The sequence below is a fragment of the Bombus flavifrons genome, chromosome 14, assembly GCF_040668555.2.
Source record: "Bombus flavifrons isolate JBK064 chromosome 14, iyBomFlav1_principal, whole genome shotgun sequence".
Classification (NCBI taxonomy): Eukaryota; Metazoa; Arthropoda; class Insecta; order Hymenoptera; family Apidae; genus Bombus; species Bombus flavifrons.
Window position 1 is genome coordinate 7158522 of NC_138455.1, and position 15202 is coordinate 7173723.

General features: G+C 37.7%; 2 protein-coding genes across 2 annotated transcripts; one reads left to right on the plus strand and one right to left on the minus strand.

The window, feature by feature from the left end:
- Window positions 1-4694: 4694 nt before the first annotated feature.
- On the plus strand, window positions 4695-7411 carry Sce (E3 ubiquitin-protein ligase Sce). The gene is made up of 4 exons (XM_069126741.1): window positions 4695-5027; window positions 5676-6054; window positions 6161-6463; window positions 6544-7411. Exons 1-4 carry the CDS (start codon window positions 4710-4712, stop codon window positions 6759-6761), a joined length of 1218 nt encoding a protein of 405 aa, XP_068982842.1. The 5' UTR covers window positions 4695-4709; the 3' UTR covers window positions 6762-7411.
- A 995-nt stretch (window positions 7412-8406) lies between these two features.
- Window positions 8407-14930, minus strand: LOC138187121 (uncharacterized). Its single transcript, XM_069127601.1, has 4 exons — window positions 14896-14930; window positions 9760-10038; window positions 9032-9208; window positions 8407-8773 (listed from the first exon to the last, which is right to left on the minus strand). Exons 1-4 carry the CDS (start codon window positions 14928-14930, stop codon window positions 8452-8454), a joined length of 813 nt encoding a protein of 270 aa, XP_068983702.1. The 3' UTR covers window positions 8407-8451.
- Between the last annotated feature and the right edge of the window lie 272 nt (window positions 14931-15202).

Consider the following 15202-nt stretch of genomic DNA (forward strand, 5'->3'; position numbering starts at 1 on the left):
CGTATACATCTTTAGATTTGTTTTAAACTTTACCAATATAATTTTGAGCCTTATTACAATGCCAGTGAAATTTCAAAATACATATGAAATTTCAGACACACATATACATATTGATAAAAGAGGTTTCTACAAGTATTTGAATGCTTTCGTAAGTTGTTACAATGCAGTAATTTGAAAGTATCGAAATACTTATGGACAGTAATGTATCTCTAGATTGAATAGAACGTTGCGAATCTCTAACCAAAACAAATCAGTCCGTGTTCGATGCACAAGATAAGCGATTGCACTCGTGTATCATTCGGTGAAAAGAAACCGTAGCTACTTCCGGCTTCTTGTGCAATGTCGGGAACAAGGAAACGCTATGAACGTACTAATGAGATGGGTCTTGCAATTATTATCGCACGTCGCAGCGATTTGGCTCGTAAAGTCGCATTGCAACTCTGATTCTTTGTCTTCTTCTATACGTTATCGTTCATCGTTTTTCCATTCATTGCTGCAAATGTGTGATCGTAATTATAGATTCAAGTGGTCGCATTTTTCAACTCTGTTACATTGTTAACCAGGTGGAACCGGAGCTCTTGATTATTTATATGATCCACTTAGGAATAATCTAAAAATTTCAAGGCTTCTCTGTTATTACAATTGTATACAATGCACCGTCAGATTTATACGACTGTACGCAATTTTTTTAATCGTAAAATAAATGTTATGTTCTTTAGAGCCTGCTATACTAATTTCCTCCATACGTATTTAATTTGTTTGGTTGCTTGATCGTATACAATAGAACACAAGATTTATATGATTATATGGCTTTTTTATTGTAAAGTGAATTCTATGTTTAAAGCCTGCTATACTGCGATCATTTATTTGAGCACGTTTTTTGTTTCATAAATTTATAAAGACAATTGCCTGTAGGAGATTTCACTTTTAAGTCACGGTTAAGTGGTAATTTCAAACGTCAAACGAAAGACTGAAATTAAGAATTCCCTATAATTTAATACATTGAAGAAAATTACAGGCACTCAATGTTCCCTTTATTCCGAATGGCTCTTATACAATTCTCCTATAAAGTAGAGGATAAAATAAAAAAAAAACGGTCTTGACAGCTGGTCGTTAAATTCCAGAGAAGAAACATAAAGTAAAGTCAGAGTACAGATCTAAGAAAAGTAGGCATACTTACAAAAAATACATGAAAATGTAACGCCTCGAATATGAATGAAATTCAAATAGAAGTTTTTAAGGAAACGCCGTTTTAATCGTGTTAGATCAAATCGAAATAGTGTAAAGACAGAACCAGCTTATTGATCCTTCGTATTAGAGACGCGCAAAGTATGTCCCCCAAGCTAAAACTTCATTTTCATTTGATAACTGATCGTAACCTTTGCGTAATCGTGTCGTGAATGAAAGCTCGATCCTTTCACGCGAGGTAGTGACCTTTCCGGTTGCGAGAGATCGTCTCGTAGGAAGCGTAAAACGTGGCTGCTGGTTAATCCATGGGTCAGGATGGATCCACCGTGTACGGTGATTCTTCTGGGTCAGATTCACGCTTGACCTGGGCTGAACGGATACTTGTAACCATGTATCAAGCGGCAAGAACACTGCTCCTTCCGGATGCTTGCGCAATGTAGGGAACAAGGAAGTCGAGAAGGAAATAATAATTATTACCGTCTTACAGTAGCAAATCGTTGTCCGGCGAACGAACGAATCGTTGGAGCATTCATCGAAACTAAATCGAAGCTTTTGCTTTCGAATCCTCGGAATAACAGCAACAGATCCTCTACAGCAGAACTACACAGTAGAAATTTGACTTTGTCAGGAAATAAACGGTTTATACGTGTGTTATACATGTGTAATTAGAGTTAATATTATTATGCTCAGATGAGTGAATTCTACCAGTGAAAGTTCAGATAAATAGAGTTCTATTGTAAGATGTAATTATTATAATGGCCCAATAGCAAATCGTTGTCATATTAAGAAACCATTGGAGCATTCATCGATATACTTTTCTATATTGAAGTTTAGTTCCATACAAATATATCGCCATAGGTTATTGGAATGAGATCGGTTAATCTATTGAATTTTCTTGGTTCTACATCGATCTGACTTTTACGTTCCGTTCTATTTTTTTTTTTTTTTTTGTTTGTTTGTTTTATCTTGCTGTTATCATGCTGGTACAGTAGCAGATCGCAGTCATGCAAACGGATCATCGGAGCATTAACTGAAACTAAATGAAAGCTTTTACCATCGAATCATCGAGCACAGATCGCTTCTGTATTAAAACGCGCGCGAAGAAGATCGCGTTGTTGGTTGTTTTGTAACGTTCCCCGATGGGATCGATAGCCTTTCACGTCGATCGCTTCGGAACGATCGATTATAAAACGTTTCAACGTGGTCCATTTGGAGAGTCTGCGCGGAGCTTCTTACACGCGATTTACCTCGAACGTTTTCAAAATTATCACGTGATGAATATCGTGAATAGGAATCCAAAGATTACAAGGTTTTGTACCGGAAGCATAGTGAATCGGCACCATAAAAAGATATTGTTCGAAAATTACAGTGGAAGACTTAGCCCGATGGGCGTTCCCCGCGAGCTTACGTAAAATGAAGATACGATTCCATGAGAAGAAGCGCATGCACAAAAAGGATACGTAAACCGTACTGTAATATCTATAATACCCGTGTGACCGTGGTTTGGCATCGCTATGTAGGCAGTACACGGGGAGATCGTGGCTGGGAATTACGTAAGCTTCGCGAGAGAAAGATTGTCCGCTAGAAAGCATGTCAATGTAGCAATCTGACCGTTTTTATATAGTTTTCTAATAGCCTGTCTCTTGTTCGCTGTAATTCTTTGTCGTCACGCTCCGACCATCGAAACTAGAATAAATCGATAGTTTTCATTCAATAAAATTCCTAATATCGGTTGAAAAGTATTATGGAATTACAGAGTATCGGAAATATCAATTTTCCAGCACGTCGTTCAACCTAGATTTTTTTCAATCGGACGACAGAGAGAAAGAGAACACGGTGAACGGTTAATGCGTCGTCCTTCGCCAAAGGCAAAGAATTAAATCGAGTTAAAAAGTTGACGGAGCAGGATCACCGTTAAGTGGAACAAGGTGTCGCCCCGTATTACCTTCGCCGACTGACCTATAAATTTCGCATACATTAAAATATGTTTAGTCCAATTTTTACGAACGAACACACCTTACGTCGTCAAGGTACATACGAAAGGCCATCAGCATGTTAATGGTTTTAAATATCCAGGTTCGTCGAACTATCACGAGGATAGAGACAGCTAATTTTTCAAGTTCTATATAAACGTTTTTAATGCTCCTTGCATATGCCTATAAATCACTTCATAAATCTGTCGATGGATTTCTCGTTATCTTACGATATACTCTTTAACTTGCCTGTTTAATAAGAAGTTAATGATATAATTTGACATAAGTCGTATACATATGCATATTTTCCGTAGTATTTTCTTTTGCCCGTCGAGACGAGCAGTAGCAAAAGATGGATAACACTCGGTCTAGTGATTGAAGACGCCGATCGTATCGTCGAAGAAAGGTGATAAAACACGTCTTGCCAATAAGCACCGACAGGCGCAATTACGGTTATCTACAGTTAAGGTCAGGGAAAAAAGGAGTTCGGGTCTCGTCGGTCTAGTTTGCCATGTTAGATCGATGCGCGATTGCACCTCTGTACTCGTTCGCTTAGAAAGATATATCCAACGCGTATGCGGCGATGGCCGAGCTACGCCCATCTTAGACGGTATTATATACCGTTATATTATTTATAACGAGGAAACATATTTTGCCTACGCTTATGCGCCTTCCCGCCCTCTATGCCTGCATTTTCTTCGCTTCCTTCATTCGCCATCATACGATCGTACTTTCGTTCGAGTGTTAATTGCAGTTGCAAAGACAGTATCGAGTCGACCAGTGTTATTTATAAAGCACGACAAGTGTCTGCACCGATTAGTTTGTCAACTTATATCGCGGATTATTAAACATCTTTGAATGCGCCCGCCGCTTAATAACAGGAACCCACTTTATCGACCTTCATATTAATAGTCTCGTTAAATGTACCTTGTCTGTGGTTAAATCTATATTAATTTCCCACAGTGCTTTGCTGGACTGCCTTTTTTTGTCAAGAATTTTATATCTTTCTAATCCATTCTTTCATCCTTCTATTTCTGAGATTATAGATCCATATGTAATGGCATGCAAAGATTTCCGATCAGAATACATTTTTAACTTTATATTCCAAAGATGATATCTAAAAGAATTTTAAATAATATTTGGGTATAAAACTATGATTGAGAAAATATTATAATACACAAGCACTGTTAAATGATTGTATAACAATATTTAAAATTCTTTTTAATAATATTTAAAGAATATCATTTTTAAAGTATAAAATGAGAAATCTCTCTGGTCAGAAACTTTTATACGCCACTGTAGCGTTTCCTTTCTAAATCTTTTAATTTCTTCATCTTGTGTCCTGTGTCAATTACCTTTCACTGTATCCACTGTGACTGAACCTATTTATTATGCTAATTATAGGATGCCATGTACGGATAAAACAAAAGAAAGAAACCCAGGAAAAGGAAACGAGGAAAAGCACCATAGACAACTTTTTTCGTAGTCGCCCGCTTTTTTAGCTTACTGTCCGGAATCGCGTTTAAAACTTCACGGGGATACGGCAAGATGGCGTTAGTAAAATTCAGGCAGCTATATGTGGTGTGTACAGGCTTTTCAGCTGATGGCTTGTATGTAGTCAAGATGGCTTCCGCGGAGCAAGTCGGCCTGAACAAAACTTGGGAATTATCGCTGTATGAGCTTCATCGTACACCTCAGGATGCCATTACTGACAATACAGAAATCGCGGTTAGTCCACGAAGTTTGCACAGTGAGCTTATGTGTCCAATTTGTCTGGATATGCTTAAAAAGACTATGACTACCAAGGAGTGCCTACATCGTTTCTGTTCCGATTGTATTATTACGGCACTTAGAAGCGGTAATAAGGTACGTGTATGTTCTGGAATCGTTCTGACGATAACTATTAAATATATGATTACTCTCGAGACGAAGAGTATCTAGATACTTCTTGTTTCACTAAAAAATTGATGTTAGTACTTGGTCAATATCCCGTCACTATTCCTTTTTTCCTATATATTACGCTTTTATGTAAATACTACTCTATCTTTTTATATATAGTCTTAGATCAATTATGCAGTCAAATGTTGAAGTAATTTTTTAACGAAGAGTAGATTGCGATCGTATTTTCAATCTATTTCTGTTAAATTCGATGGTTTTAGCGCGCTTTTTGAACTGTGTCGTAAATGACGTTTCATATTGTGTGTAATGTTTGTGTCTTTATTTCGATGATATTAATTAGAAAAGTAGAATGTTCTGTTGATTATTGAATTTAGATTTCTATTTTATTTGATAATGCAGAAAGTTGTGTTTATCCTTCATTCTCTAAGATAGTTCATAAGTTATTAGTTTTGAATGTTGAATGAAGTTGATTTGTTTTGTTTATTGGTCTTCGTGAGTTATTTTGTGACAGTGATTCTAATTTTATCATTTTGAGATGGCTATTAGTGAGTTAAATTACTGGTAGATATTAGGTTGGTTTTGGGAAATGTGCAAGATATGAAATTCTGTTTATAGGAATGTCCGACATGCAGGAAAAAATTGGTATCCAAGAGGTCTCTCAGACCAGATCCTAACTTTGATCTATTGATTTCTAAGATATATCCCAGTCGTGATGAGTACGAGGCACACCAAGAAAGGGTACTGGCAAAACTGAACAAGTCGCATTCACAGGCTGCACTGGTAAATTCTATTACAGAGGGGATCAAATTACAAAGCCAAAATCGTTCTCAGAGGTCTAGGAAGAATGCTAACGAGTCAGAGAATGCTAGCAACGCGACATCCTATAACAATTCACAAAATGCTAGTGCCCCAGCAACACCAAACGCTACAAATGCTGCGAATCAAAGTGACTCGTCTCAAAGTACAACAGGACCTTTAAATAATAGTAGTGGGGGTAATTTAAAAAATTCTAGTCGCACGTAGCTTGTAATAGCTTTACTGTATCTGCTTGGATAGACTGAATAGATGGGCCTGTAGTGAGTAAAATCGCCAATTTGCAGGTACAACATCCAGAAATTCCACCACGCCATCACCGAATCCAGCAAATCAAATTCCCAAACCTCCGAAACGACAGAAAAGTTTACAAAATTCCGAGAATGACTCATCTAGTGCAGAAGCTGAAACCGGAGGTGGTGATTCCATGGTAGACACAGAGGGTGAAGGTCCGAGCGAGCCTTTAATGCTTAATGAAATCGAACTCGTCTTCAAACCACATCCTACGGAAATGGCCGGAGATAATTCACTCATAAAAGCTTTGAAGGAAAATAGCATTCGGTACATCAAGACGACGGCGAACGCGACAGGTGAATATTCGAAAAAATCGTACGGATCTAAGAAGGCTATCCAGAGAAGATCAAGAAATAATCCCTATTAATTTTTATAGTGGATCATCTGAGCAAGTACCTGGCCATGCGGCTAACGTTGGATCTGGATACAGAATTATCAGAATCGGATAGGCTACTGAATTTTTGCATCTACATAGCACCATCGCCTGGTCAATTAGTGGTTTTAAGCGGATCTCAAACGTTAAGACAGGTGAACGACAAATTCTGGCGAGTCAATCGACCCCTGGAAATGTATTACTCGTGGAAGAAGACCTAGGGAAGGCCTCGAAAGTATCAATCTGACGGGAGCTAACCCTGTTAAGCTCTAGAAATAGAAAACAAAAAATAAGAAAAAAAAACATTCATACTACGTGGAGTACAGAGAAATACAGAGAAACGTGTATTATTATCTATCAAAAATTGATGAATATATTTTACTGTACTTCAGTAGCCTTGGATTATGTTCAAGAATCTGGAGAGGTACAAGGATAACGAATTTCTTATGATAGCGGGCAGTGGTGCAATTTTTCTCTTTATGGGAGTGGTTGCTCGTACATTTCCTGCGAGGGGAACAATAGAAGGAACGGATAGATTTTTAATTGAAGCTTTGTATAGCAATTTATTCTAAACGCAACAGAGTTCAGTCCCTCGGATATACAAACTGCCATTCGCCCGATTCCATTGGATTATGAATGGATCTATGAATTTTCGTGTCGTTGAACCGTGAACTGCGAATAATATTCACCAGACTATGTCCTTTTTTCACAGGTGTAAATTAATCCGATGCGCTCAATTATACAATACTTGAGCAAATTGATGGCCTCAATGGTTAAGTAACTTATTTAATGTAAGTCTCCGATTCGCTGTGGACCATTCTGTACAGTTTCACGAAGAAATAAACCAATGTATATACTACTACTCTTGTAAGACAGGCTATTTGAATCATAGAAAGAAACACAAATCACGTTTTCCTCTTAGAACTGCTCGAAAGTTCTTCTTTCTTGTTTCTTTATCCTTTTAATTCATCGAAGTATGATTGATCAGCTTTACTTCCTTATCCTCCTCAAAATGCTCTTTGATACGAAAATCTAATTTTCGATCACGTTAAAGGTACATGAAAAGCGTCTTTGGCTTAGTAGGCGGAATAATCGATAAATGCCAACCCCATCCTGCGCCCTCTTGCAATTCCACTGAACCGAAAACAATGCGAACACTCCGCTCGAGTTATGCTACCCTCTTTTAGTAAACGGGAAACCACGTCGAATCATTCGTTATCCTTATGATACCGTATTGTATTATTTTTTATATCAACTATAATTCTTCACCGTTAAACGTTCCCATACCTTTTTCTCTATTCTTGTTTCTTTTAATTCATTTTGACAAAGCGGTAATTTTGATGGATATTCCTTTAAGAGGTTATTGAAAAGTATTCTGCGAATGTTCATTTTTATTACTATTATATCACGATAATACGTAAAAAAGAAAATGTTAGAATTGAGAAGATCGGAATAGACGGAAGTAAGGCACGTAGAGTATCCGGTAATTCGTCACCTAGTACATTTCTCGTCCTTTCGCAGGATCCCCATCATTAATTAATGAATTCATGACAGCGTTAGATTCACACCAATCTGCTAGCCCATAATTACAAAGTACGCAACCGAGTAATAATCAAGGCTTCTAATTAGCGTTGGAAATGAATTTCTAGACATATTCTCTATCGCGCTTTAAACCTTGTGATAACGGTAGAATCATTAATAGCGAAATGCTAATTAGTCTATTTCTGTCTAAAAAGACTGAATACTGGTAACGAGCGAACATTGTTACGAGTTCTTGGACTATTGCATCGCCTGAGAATTCTACTTTACGTCTTGGTTGCGCTAGTTAATATACAGGAAATTCATGTTTCTATTTATATTCAGAATTTCTTTTTATTTTTCACGTACTCACGAGCAACACCACTTTACAGTTCAGCGTTGTTGGAACGAGACTAATTTGCTTGGTTTCTTATCGAGAAGTATTTGATTGCTTTCCTTGGAGTCCGTGTCTTTCGCTTCTGTTACAGAAGACGATCCATTAGACAGTAAATTCATCGAAGATCTTTCTCTCGTTAGAATGCTTATCGCTCCATCGTCTTGGAAATTTTCTCCATACCCTGCTTCTTCGTCTTCGCTCCATTCTTCCAATGAACTTCTCTCAGAAGAATCCTCTTTGAAAATATCTCTCGCCTTACCTTCCTCTGCGTTATCCAACCTCTCCTTCAGAAGTTTGTAAACCTCGTCCGAGGCGAACCTAAAAATTCAAGTCCATTAGAATATTAGAGTATTAGAGTAATAGAAGACAGTATCGATCCAAGCCTTCCAGAATTTCTTTTTCGATCCTATTATATTGGATATCGTCTCTCCCATTTAGTGTCACGCATTATTCATTTTCAACGGAGAAAGAAACTCATTATAGTGGTTCAGAGTCTATCCTATTTTCTGGTAATGCGTGCAATCCCACCGGTAACGAAATAGATGGAATGACGTAACCAACTGGAGGAATACTAACGGCATTTTATAAGGTTCCTTGTACCAGAGCGGGAATCCCGTGGGATTGTATCTTCCATCCGGAATCGAATTCTCGGTCGGCAATGAATGCAGCTTGAAATGCGCCGGTTCGACCGTCTCCTCCAATAAGGCTGACACTTGTCGCGCGTATTCCTTCGTACCAGCTGTTCGTTCCAGTCTGAGAATTAATCGCAATACAATTTTCTCATGTCTTAACTGAATACATAGCGGCACACAAATGTATTTATGTACTTTCTTACTTATCCTATTATAGAAAATTGTTACGTACATATTGTATATGTTAGATAAAATGTTTTGAGATTTCATTAGCATTATAACGAGGCACGATTGTCGTGCTAATATTGATCAAACTTGAAACCAAGTTGACAATGTATATAGAGGTAGTAAGATATTAATTGCAAACATATATTTAGTAAGAAATTAACATACAGTATAAATAATCATTTTGAACATATAACAAAGACAAAGATGATGCCACTGAATGTTGAGGCATAGTAATATAACGAGCAATGGACTGTTTAAATACTTTCTAAGTACTAAATTTTTGTAAAATATATACTTGCGTCAAATACGTATCTTCTACGAACATTTTCGGGTTTGTTTCAAACTTTTCCAATATTATCACGACAATCGAGTGTGAATCGATGTCACCTCTCGAGAATTTAATTTGGTCTCACTAAATTTCATCGTGTTTCCTCATTCACTTACTTTTGAACCATCTGCCTGGTGAATTCTAGTCTCGGCGTTGGTTTATAGCTAGTGGATGATGGACTAGTAGAATCTAAAAGACTTCTCACTCTGCCAGCTCGTGGTTTGTTCGATTTTTTTTGGATACCATAAAAGTTTCCAAAGTGCACCGCAGCATCGTCAGGAAGGTTCGTGGTTAATCTAGTATCTTTAGCAGCTTTGTTCTTCTTCGCTAATTCCTTGTCTGCGGCATTGGTCGAGCTTTTCGAGAAGTTGGACTTTTGCTTCCTTCCTTGAGACCTTGGAACGATAATGATTGCGTGTAAAAGTAACAACGGTGTCGTTACGCCGGATGCGTGGATGCGTGTTCTCCACGAACTCGTTTGTTCGTCGTTACGTTCGTTGAGTGCCTGTTACTTTGCTCGAATCGTTTACGGGGGTCGCGTTTAACCCACTTATACTCGAAATTACACGGCTTGACATTTTAATAAATCTGGACTAACTGCAAGAAGTTACTCGAACGACGCGATAAAAAAGGATAAGCTGGGGAAACGAGTTTTCGAAACATCGATTACGCTACTTCAAAACCGCGAGCCAAAGTTTCTGCGATTATTTTGCGCGATATAGTTTAAGTAAAAACCGTGACGGTGGAGGACCATTAATTGACGATTACCGTGAAAGCACATAGTCCAATATAGAAGCTACTTGTAGAATACGCTGCTCCTATAATTAACTTTGTGGATAAGAACGTCAGAAGAAAGCAGGACGTGTGGCACAAATGGGCTGAAAAGTACGAAGCCACGAAGTATGAAACGAGCCTTTTAATCCAGTGCTACCGTTTGATCATCCACGATTGACATACGTACCGTTACGGAACATTTATTTCCGTTACGTCGGTAAAACGCGCGCAAACCGAGTGGTATCGGTTAATTCATCGTGACAAGCAATTTGCGAGAAATTACAGTGAATAGAGAGAACGTCGGCCGAACACAGGAAAAGAACTTTGCAAGAGTCGCGTTAACCGTTTCGGCGACAATCGCGTCGAATTGCATGAATTATTCATTCGAACTCGAATTACGGACGTCGCCTATGTAGCCAGTATAATGAAACTTTACAATTTCCTGCCAATATGCAGCCGGATTTATATGTAACCTGGGATGAATCGGAATGGAGTAACGATGGCCAAGAAACTCGATGTTGAGGTTTAATTCGTCACGCTAATCCATTAGCTGTGGTTTCCATTTGAAGGATTATAACGATTCTTGGCATTGATAGCGGTTTAGGTTGAAAGGCAACAATTTATAGGATCAGCGTCTTAAAAATTTTTATTCTCAGAAATGGATAAAACTTTTTGTACGTCGTGTCAGACACGTTTAATGAATGGTATATTATGTTTTGTGAGAACTTGTAATTTGAATAAGCTAACTTTATTCGCTTCTTCATCAATCATATCTGAATTCTCAAATAAGAATATACAGTTTTACATATTACATTGGTGCACGTGATACGTGTTTCTTTCAAGTTTGAACTTGATGAGCCAAACTTATCCATTTACTTTTAATCTATCAACGCAGTAATTATCAATCGTATCAAGGAGGAGGAAATTTATTATAAATCACGTATATTCAGTATTGGGAAACTTGCGATTAAAATGTAACTGTACTTGTAATAATCAGAATATTTTTGAGATTGTTATGAGATTTGTGAAGAAAATGGCGTGCAAGATGTTGGAAGCGTAAATTTAGTATGTTGGGAAGATTAAAGTCTTTCTCTATTTCACCTAATTATTTTCTAATGCAGAAATTGTTTTAAAAGAAACCGTAATAGCTCCATTTCGGGAATTAGAGCTAATATCTCTTATAAATCTGAAGTAACGAAACTAGTTCACCGTTAGAAAAATGCATTGATTCATGCGGAATTTACTTGGATTTACTTGGATCGCTATCGAAGCAACTACGGGATGTTAAACTTTTATTCTAAAAAACGACATTTCATATACACCAGCCTAATAATAAAAGAGCTATACGTAATCCTATAAAATTAATTTGTGCAACAAGTACAGAGTGAACTGGTTCATTTGTGCCGCTATTAATGCCAGGAAGCGGTAAGAAGAAAATGTAAATTTTGTATCATCGATCACGACCTCCAGATGAGGATTCTTTCATATTAGGTATTTTAAAAATACCTTTTGATTAAATACACTGAAAGCGATTAAAATCTATGGAATTATATGTATAAGGAGAAAAGGGTTGACGCTTGATGGGTTAATTACAGTAATTTTCTCCGACTTCCGCTGTCTTACTCGTGATCACGGTAATTCGACGCGGTTAATTTGAAATTCTTTATCGCGTTTGACATATTTTGATTTATATACGAGTCCTGTAACTCACTTTTGAAATTTGCCGATCAAACATGGTGATACGTACAGGTTATTCGACGTGGTGGATTTCTTTCGACGATGCTCGGAGATCCCTGTCGCTGATTTTACTTCAGATTTATGGAACATATTTTCCTGCAACGACTCGACGAATTTATCCCATTAATCGGATTATAGTCATCGATAAAATGTCCTAAACGTTGATTTTTCCTTGTTTATGGACACGTCATCGTCTTCTACAAATTACCATTCGTTCGAGAGAAAGATTCTCAATAGCCAAGCTTTGCAAGGGAGACGTGAAGTCATGGTTACGAGATTAACCCGGGGAAAACACGTAGCAGAAGCGTTTTAACGGAATTAGATTGGTACGCGTTGCAATCGTTTTAATGGCAGCTACATCGATAAAAGAGGGTTACTTTATTTTCACGTCGCAAACGCTGTGTACTGCTGACCGCAATTAATGAGAATACTCCTGATCCAGAATCGTGATAGATATTAAAGAATCGTAATTTTATCTCGGAATGCGATGTAGAATGCGATTATCTAAGAAGATATAACCTCGAAGGAACGAGACACAGGGTTTCTTTACGATTTGGTTATACAGGAGACTTTCTCGATTCTTTTCTGTCGTGTTCGTCTGATTTATTCGACCTATCAGCTAATTTCTTTTCATCTGTATCGTAACGAATTGCACGAGGAGTGAAAGTGTGGAAGAAAGAGAGAAATCATAGTAGCACGAATGTTAATAAGTGTTTCTCCGCGGTTGGCGTAGCACGTGTCGCGCAGATATTCTCGAAACAAAAAGACGGCAAGTCCGTAGAGTACGTTGTCTCGTTTTTATGACGCGTTAAGAAAGCACCATGGAGCGACTGGTCAGTCTACAAGAGGGGGAAAAAGGCGACAAGGGTGTACTGGGAATGGGGAAAGGTCGGGCAGAGAACTCGTATCGTGTAGTCGAATGCATCGCGGTTTAAAAAAGGGGAATAGAAAGCGTTCGCTTATTTACGATCGAAAAGAGCGAAGGCTCTTCTCGAATTCGTGCATGGCGCGCGAGAAAAGCGAGCAAAACCGCCACGTGATGCATATCTTATGCACGTGCCTTGGAGAAAAAGAAAAAGGGACCATTGGTCCTGACTCGGCTACAAAATTATTTACTGCCCGCCACATCGAGAAATGCTAAATATTTCATAGGTTCAAAAGGCCTCGCACGACCCTCCTATTCTTATATACAATGGCACTATTCGACTCCTTAGCTTAGATTACACGAAACTTTTTGAAATTTCATGAATACCGTAACAAGACACGACTATTGTGATTATGTTGATCTAATCTGAGAGTAATTTGGAGTAGGAGTAGGAGTAGTAGGAATCGAAAAACATTTAAAGGCCATGAATGGAAGACATAATGAGTCACATTTCTTGCCTTTTATAGAAAAGTAATTTGAAAATTCAATATTTTCCAACCAGTTTCACATCCGAAGTGTCTCTTCTTTTGATCGTGGAATTAAATGTGTTTTTACGCCTTTTTTAAATACTTGAAAAATTTTTAACAGAACGTCATGAATTTATCATCTATTTGCATAAAGCTCTTGTAATTTCGTATAACTTTTATGTGTATGCATTTTCAAATTCGTTTCAATATAATCACGTCTTATTACTAATGGAATTTCAAAATGTTTCATATAACGCACTCACAAAATATCTCAATAAGTATCCAGATACCTTTATGAGCCACTGTACCATTTTTTTTCTTCCTCCTCTCTGTTCCGAGGTTTCGAGGGTAAAAGAAACGCGTTCGATTGACATCCTCTACAGATTCCCGCTCTTCATTGTGAATATTTTCACAATGAAAACGGCTATCGTAACTGTTTTTCCTTCACAGATAATCTTGAAGAATGTGTCTAACCTCGGCATCTCGGTTCCAACCTTGTGGCCCCGTTTTCATATCTCTTCCTATCCTAGGATTACGTAAACCGCCTACAACATATGGCGCGTGGAAAAATTGGATTTACACATAAAGGGTGTGTTTGCATAAAAGATATGGTCGTATGTATGGTGCTTACTTCCTATTCGTCGCTGAAGTTTAATTGCTTCGTTGGCTGCAGCGCAGTTGGTCCTCGACGCTGAGCAACATTAAATGTTACAACAGCTTGAGCAAGCGATTAAGGAATCAATAGGTTTCCCTTCGCTTTGAAAGATGCTATGAAAGAGAGCGTTTGATCAGAAGAGGTCGTTTGATCGAGCTCGATGGAATTCGTCGGTCAAATACTCGTTTGGATAACGCCTTGAAAAAGGAACGATATTCGATACGTGGTGATTGGATCCGCGATCGACCAGCATCCCTACGGGTTCATTCGTTGAAAAAGTATAAATTGTACTCGTTTTTTAGCTAGTTAAACTTTAATTAAACTTCCGTCTACCCTGAAAAGTTCCTGCTTGCGTTTTTGGTCCCGTACTTTTACCGATTCCGTGATGCATGAATAATAATGAAATCCGAAACAGTTTGAATCGCTTCGAATCTGTTCATATATCTGTATGGGTATATCCACATCAATTAGGTTGAGAGTGTTCAGTATGAATTCTTAAAACTCGCTGCCAGACATAGCGGACATCATCACGTTATGCCTTTCGGCTCTCACAAATACCACGTAGTGCTAAATAATTTTAATCTTCCGACATGGAGTAATAGAAGAAAATTTCTTGACATCGTGTTCGTAAGTAAGGTAGCCAAAGGTCTTATATCTTGTTCCGCGATCATTCGACTGTTGTCTCTTTACGTACCTCCTAGATCGTTGAGAAATTACTCCCTTGTGCATATTGTACTTGTGGCTATTTTAAATCTATTAATGGAATTGTCCACTTTGTTAAGTCATTATGCCATTATTTTATTATTTATTTAATAAGTCATTATATAAGTACATTATGATATCGATCTTTTTGGATAATTCAAATTGTCCTTGAAGCACTTCTTAGAACATATACTTCAGTTTTTATCGTATTTATTTCATCGCTACTTTCGAATCTCCGTGTATGTATTTCTCTTTCTCCTTTCTTCATCTTGTAAATATTAGTGTGTAATCTATTTTTC

Bases quoted from the DNA above. Each gene is read 5' to 3' on its own strand.
- Sce (XM_069126741.1), top strand. From the start codon at position 4,710: ATGGCGTTAGTAAAATTCAGGCAGCTATATGTGGTGTGTACAGGCTTT. The intron at 5,028-5,675 runs GTACGTGTATGT...TTCTGTTTATAG, and splicing joins CACTTAGAAGCGGTAATAAG to GAATGTCCGACATGCAGGAA. The intron at 6,464-6,543 runs GTGAATATTCGA...TAATTTTTATAG, and splicing joins GACGACGGCGAACGCGACAG to TGGATCATCTGAGCAAGTAC.
- LOC138187121 (XM_069127601.1), bottom strand. From the start codon at position 14,930: ATGCACAAGGGAGTAATTTCTCAACGATCTAGGAG. The intron at 10,039-14,895 runs GTACGTAAAGAG...TATCGTTCCAAG, and splicing joins ATTTCTCAACGATCTAGGAG to GTCTCAAGGAAGGAAGCAAA. The intron at 8,774-9,031 runs GTTAGTATTCCT...TTGAATTTTTAG, and splicing joins AAGGAACCTTATAAAATGCC to GTTCGCCTCGGACGAGGTTT.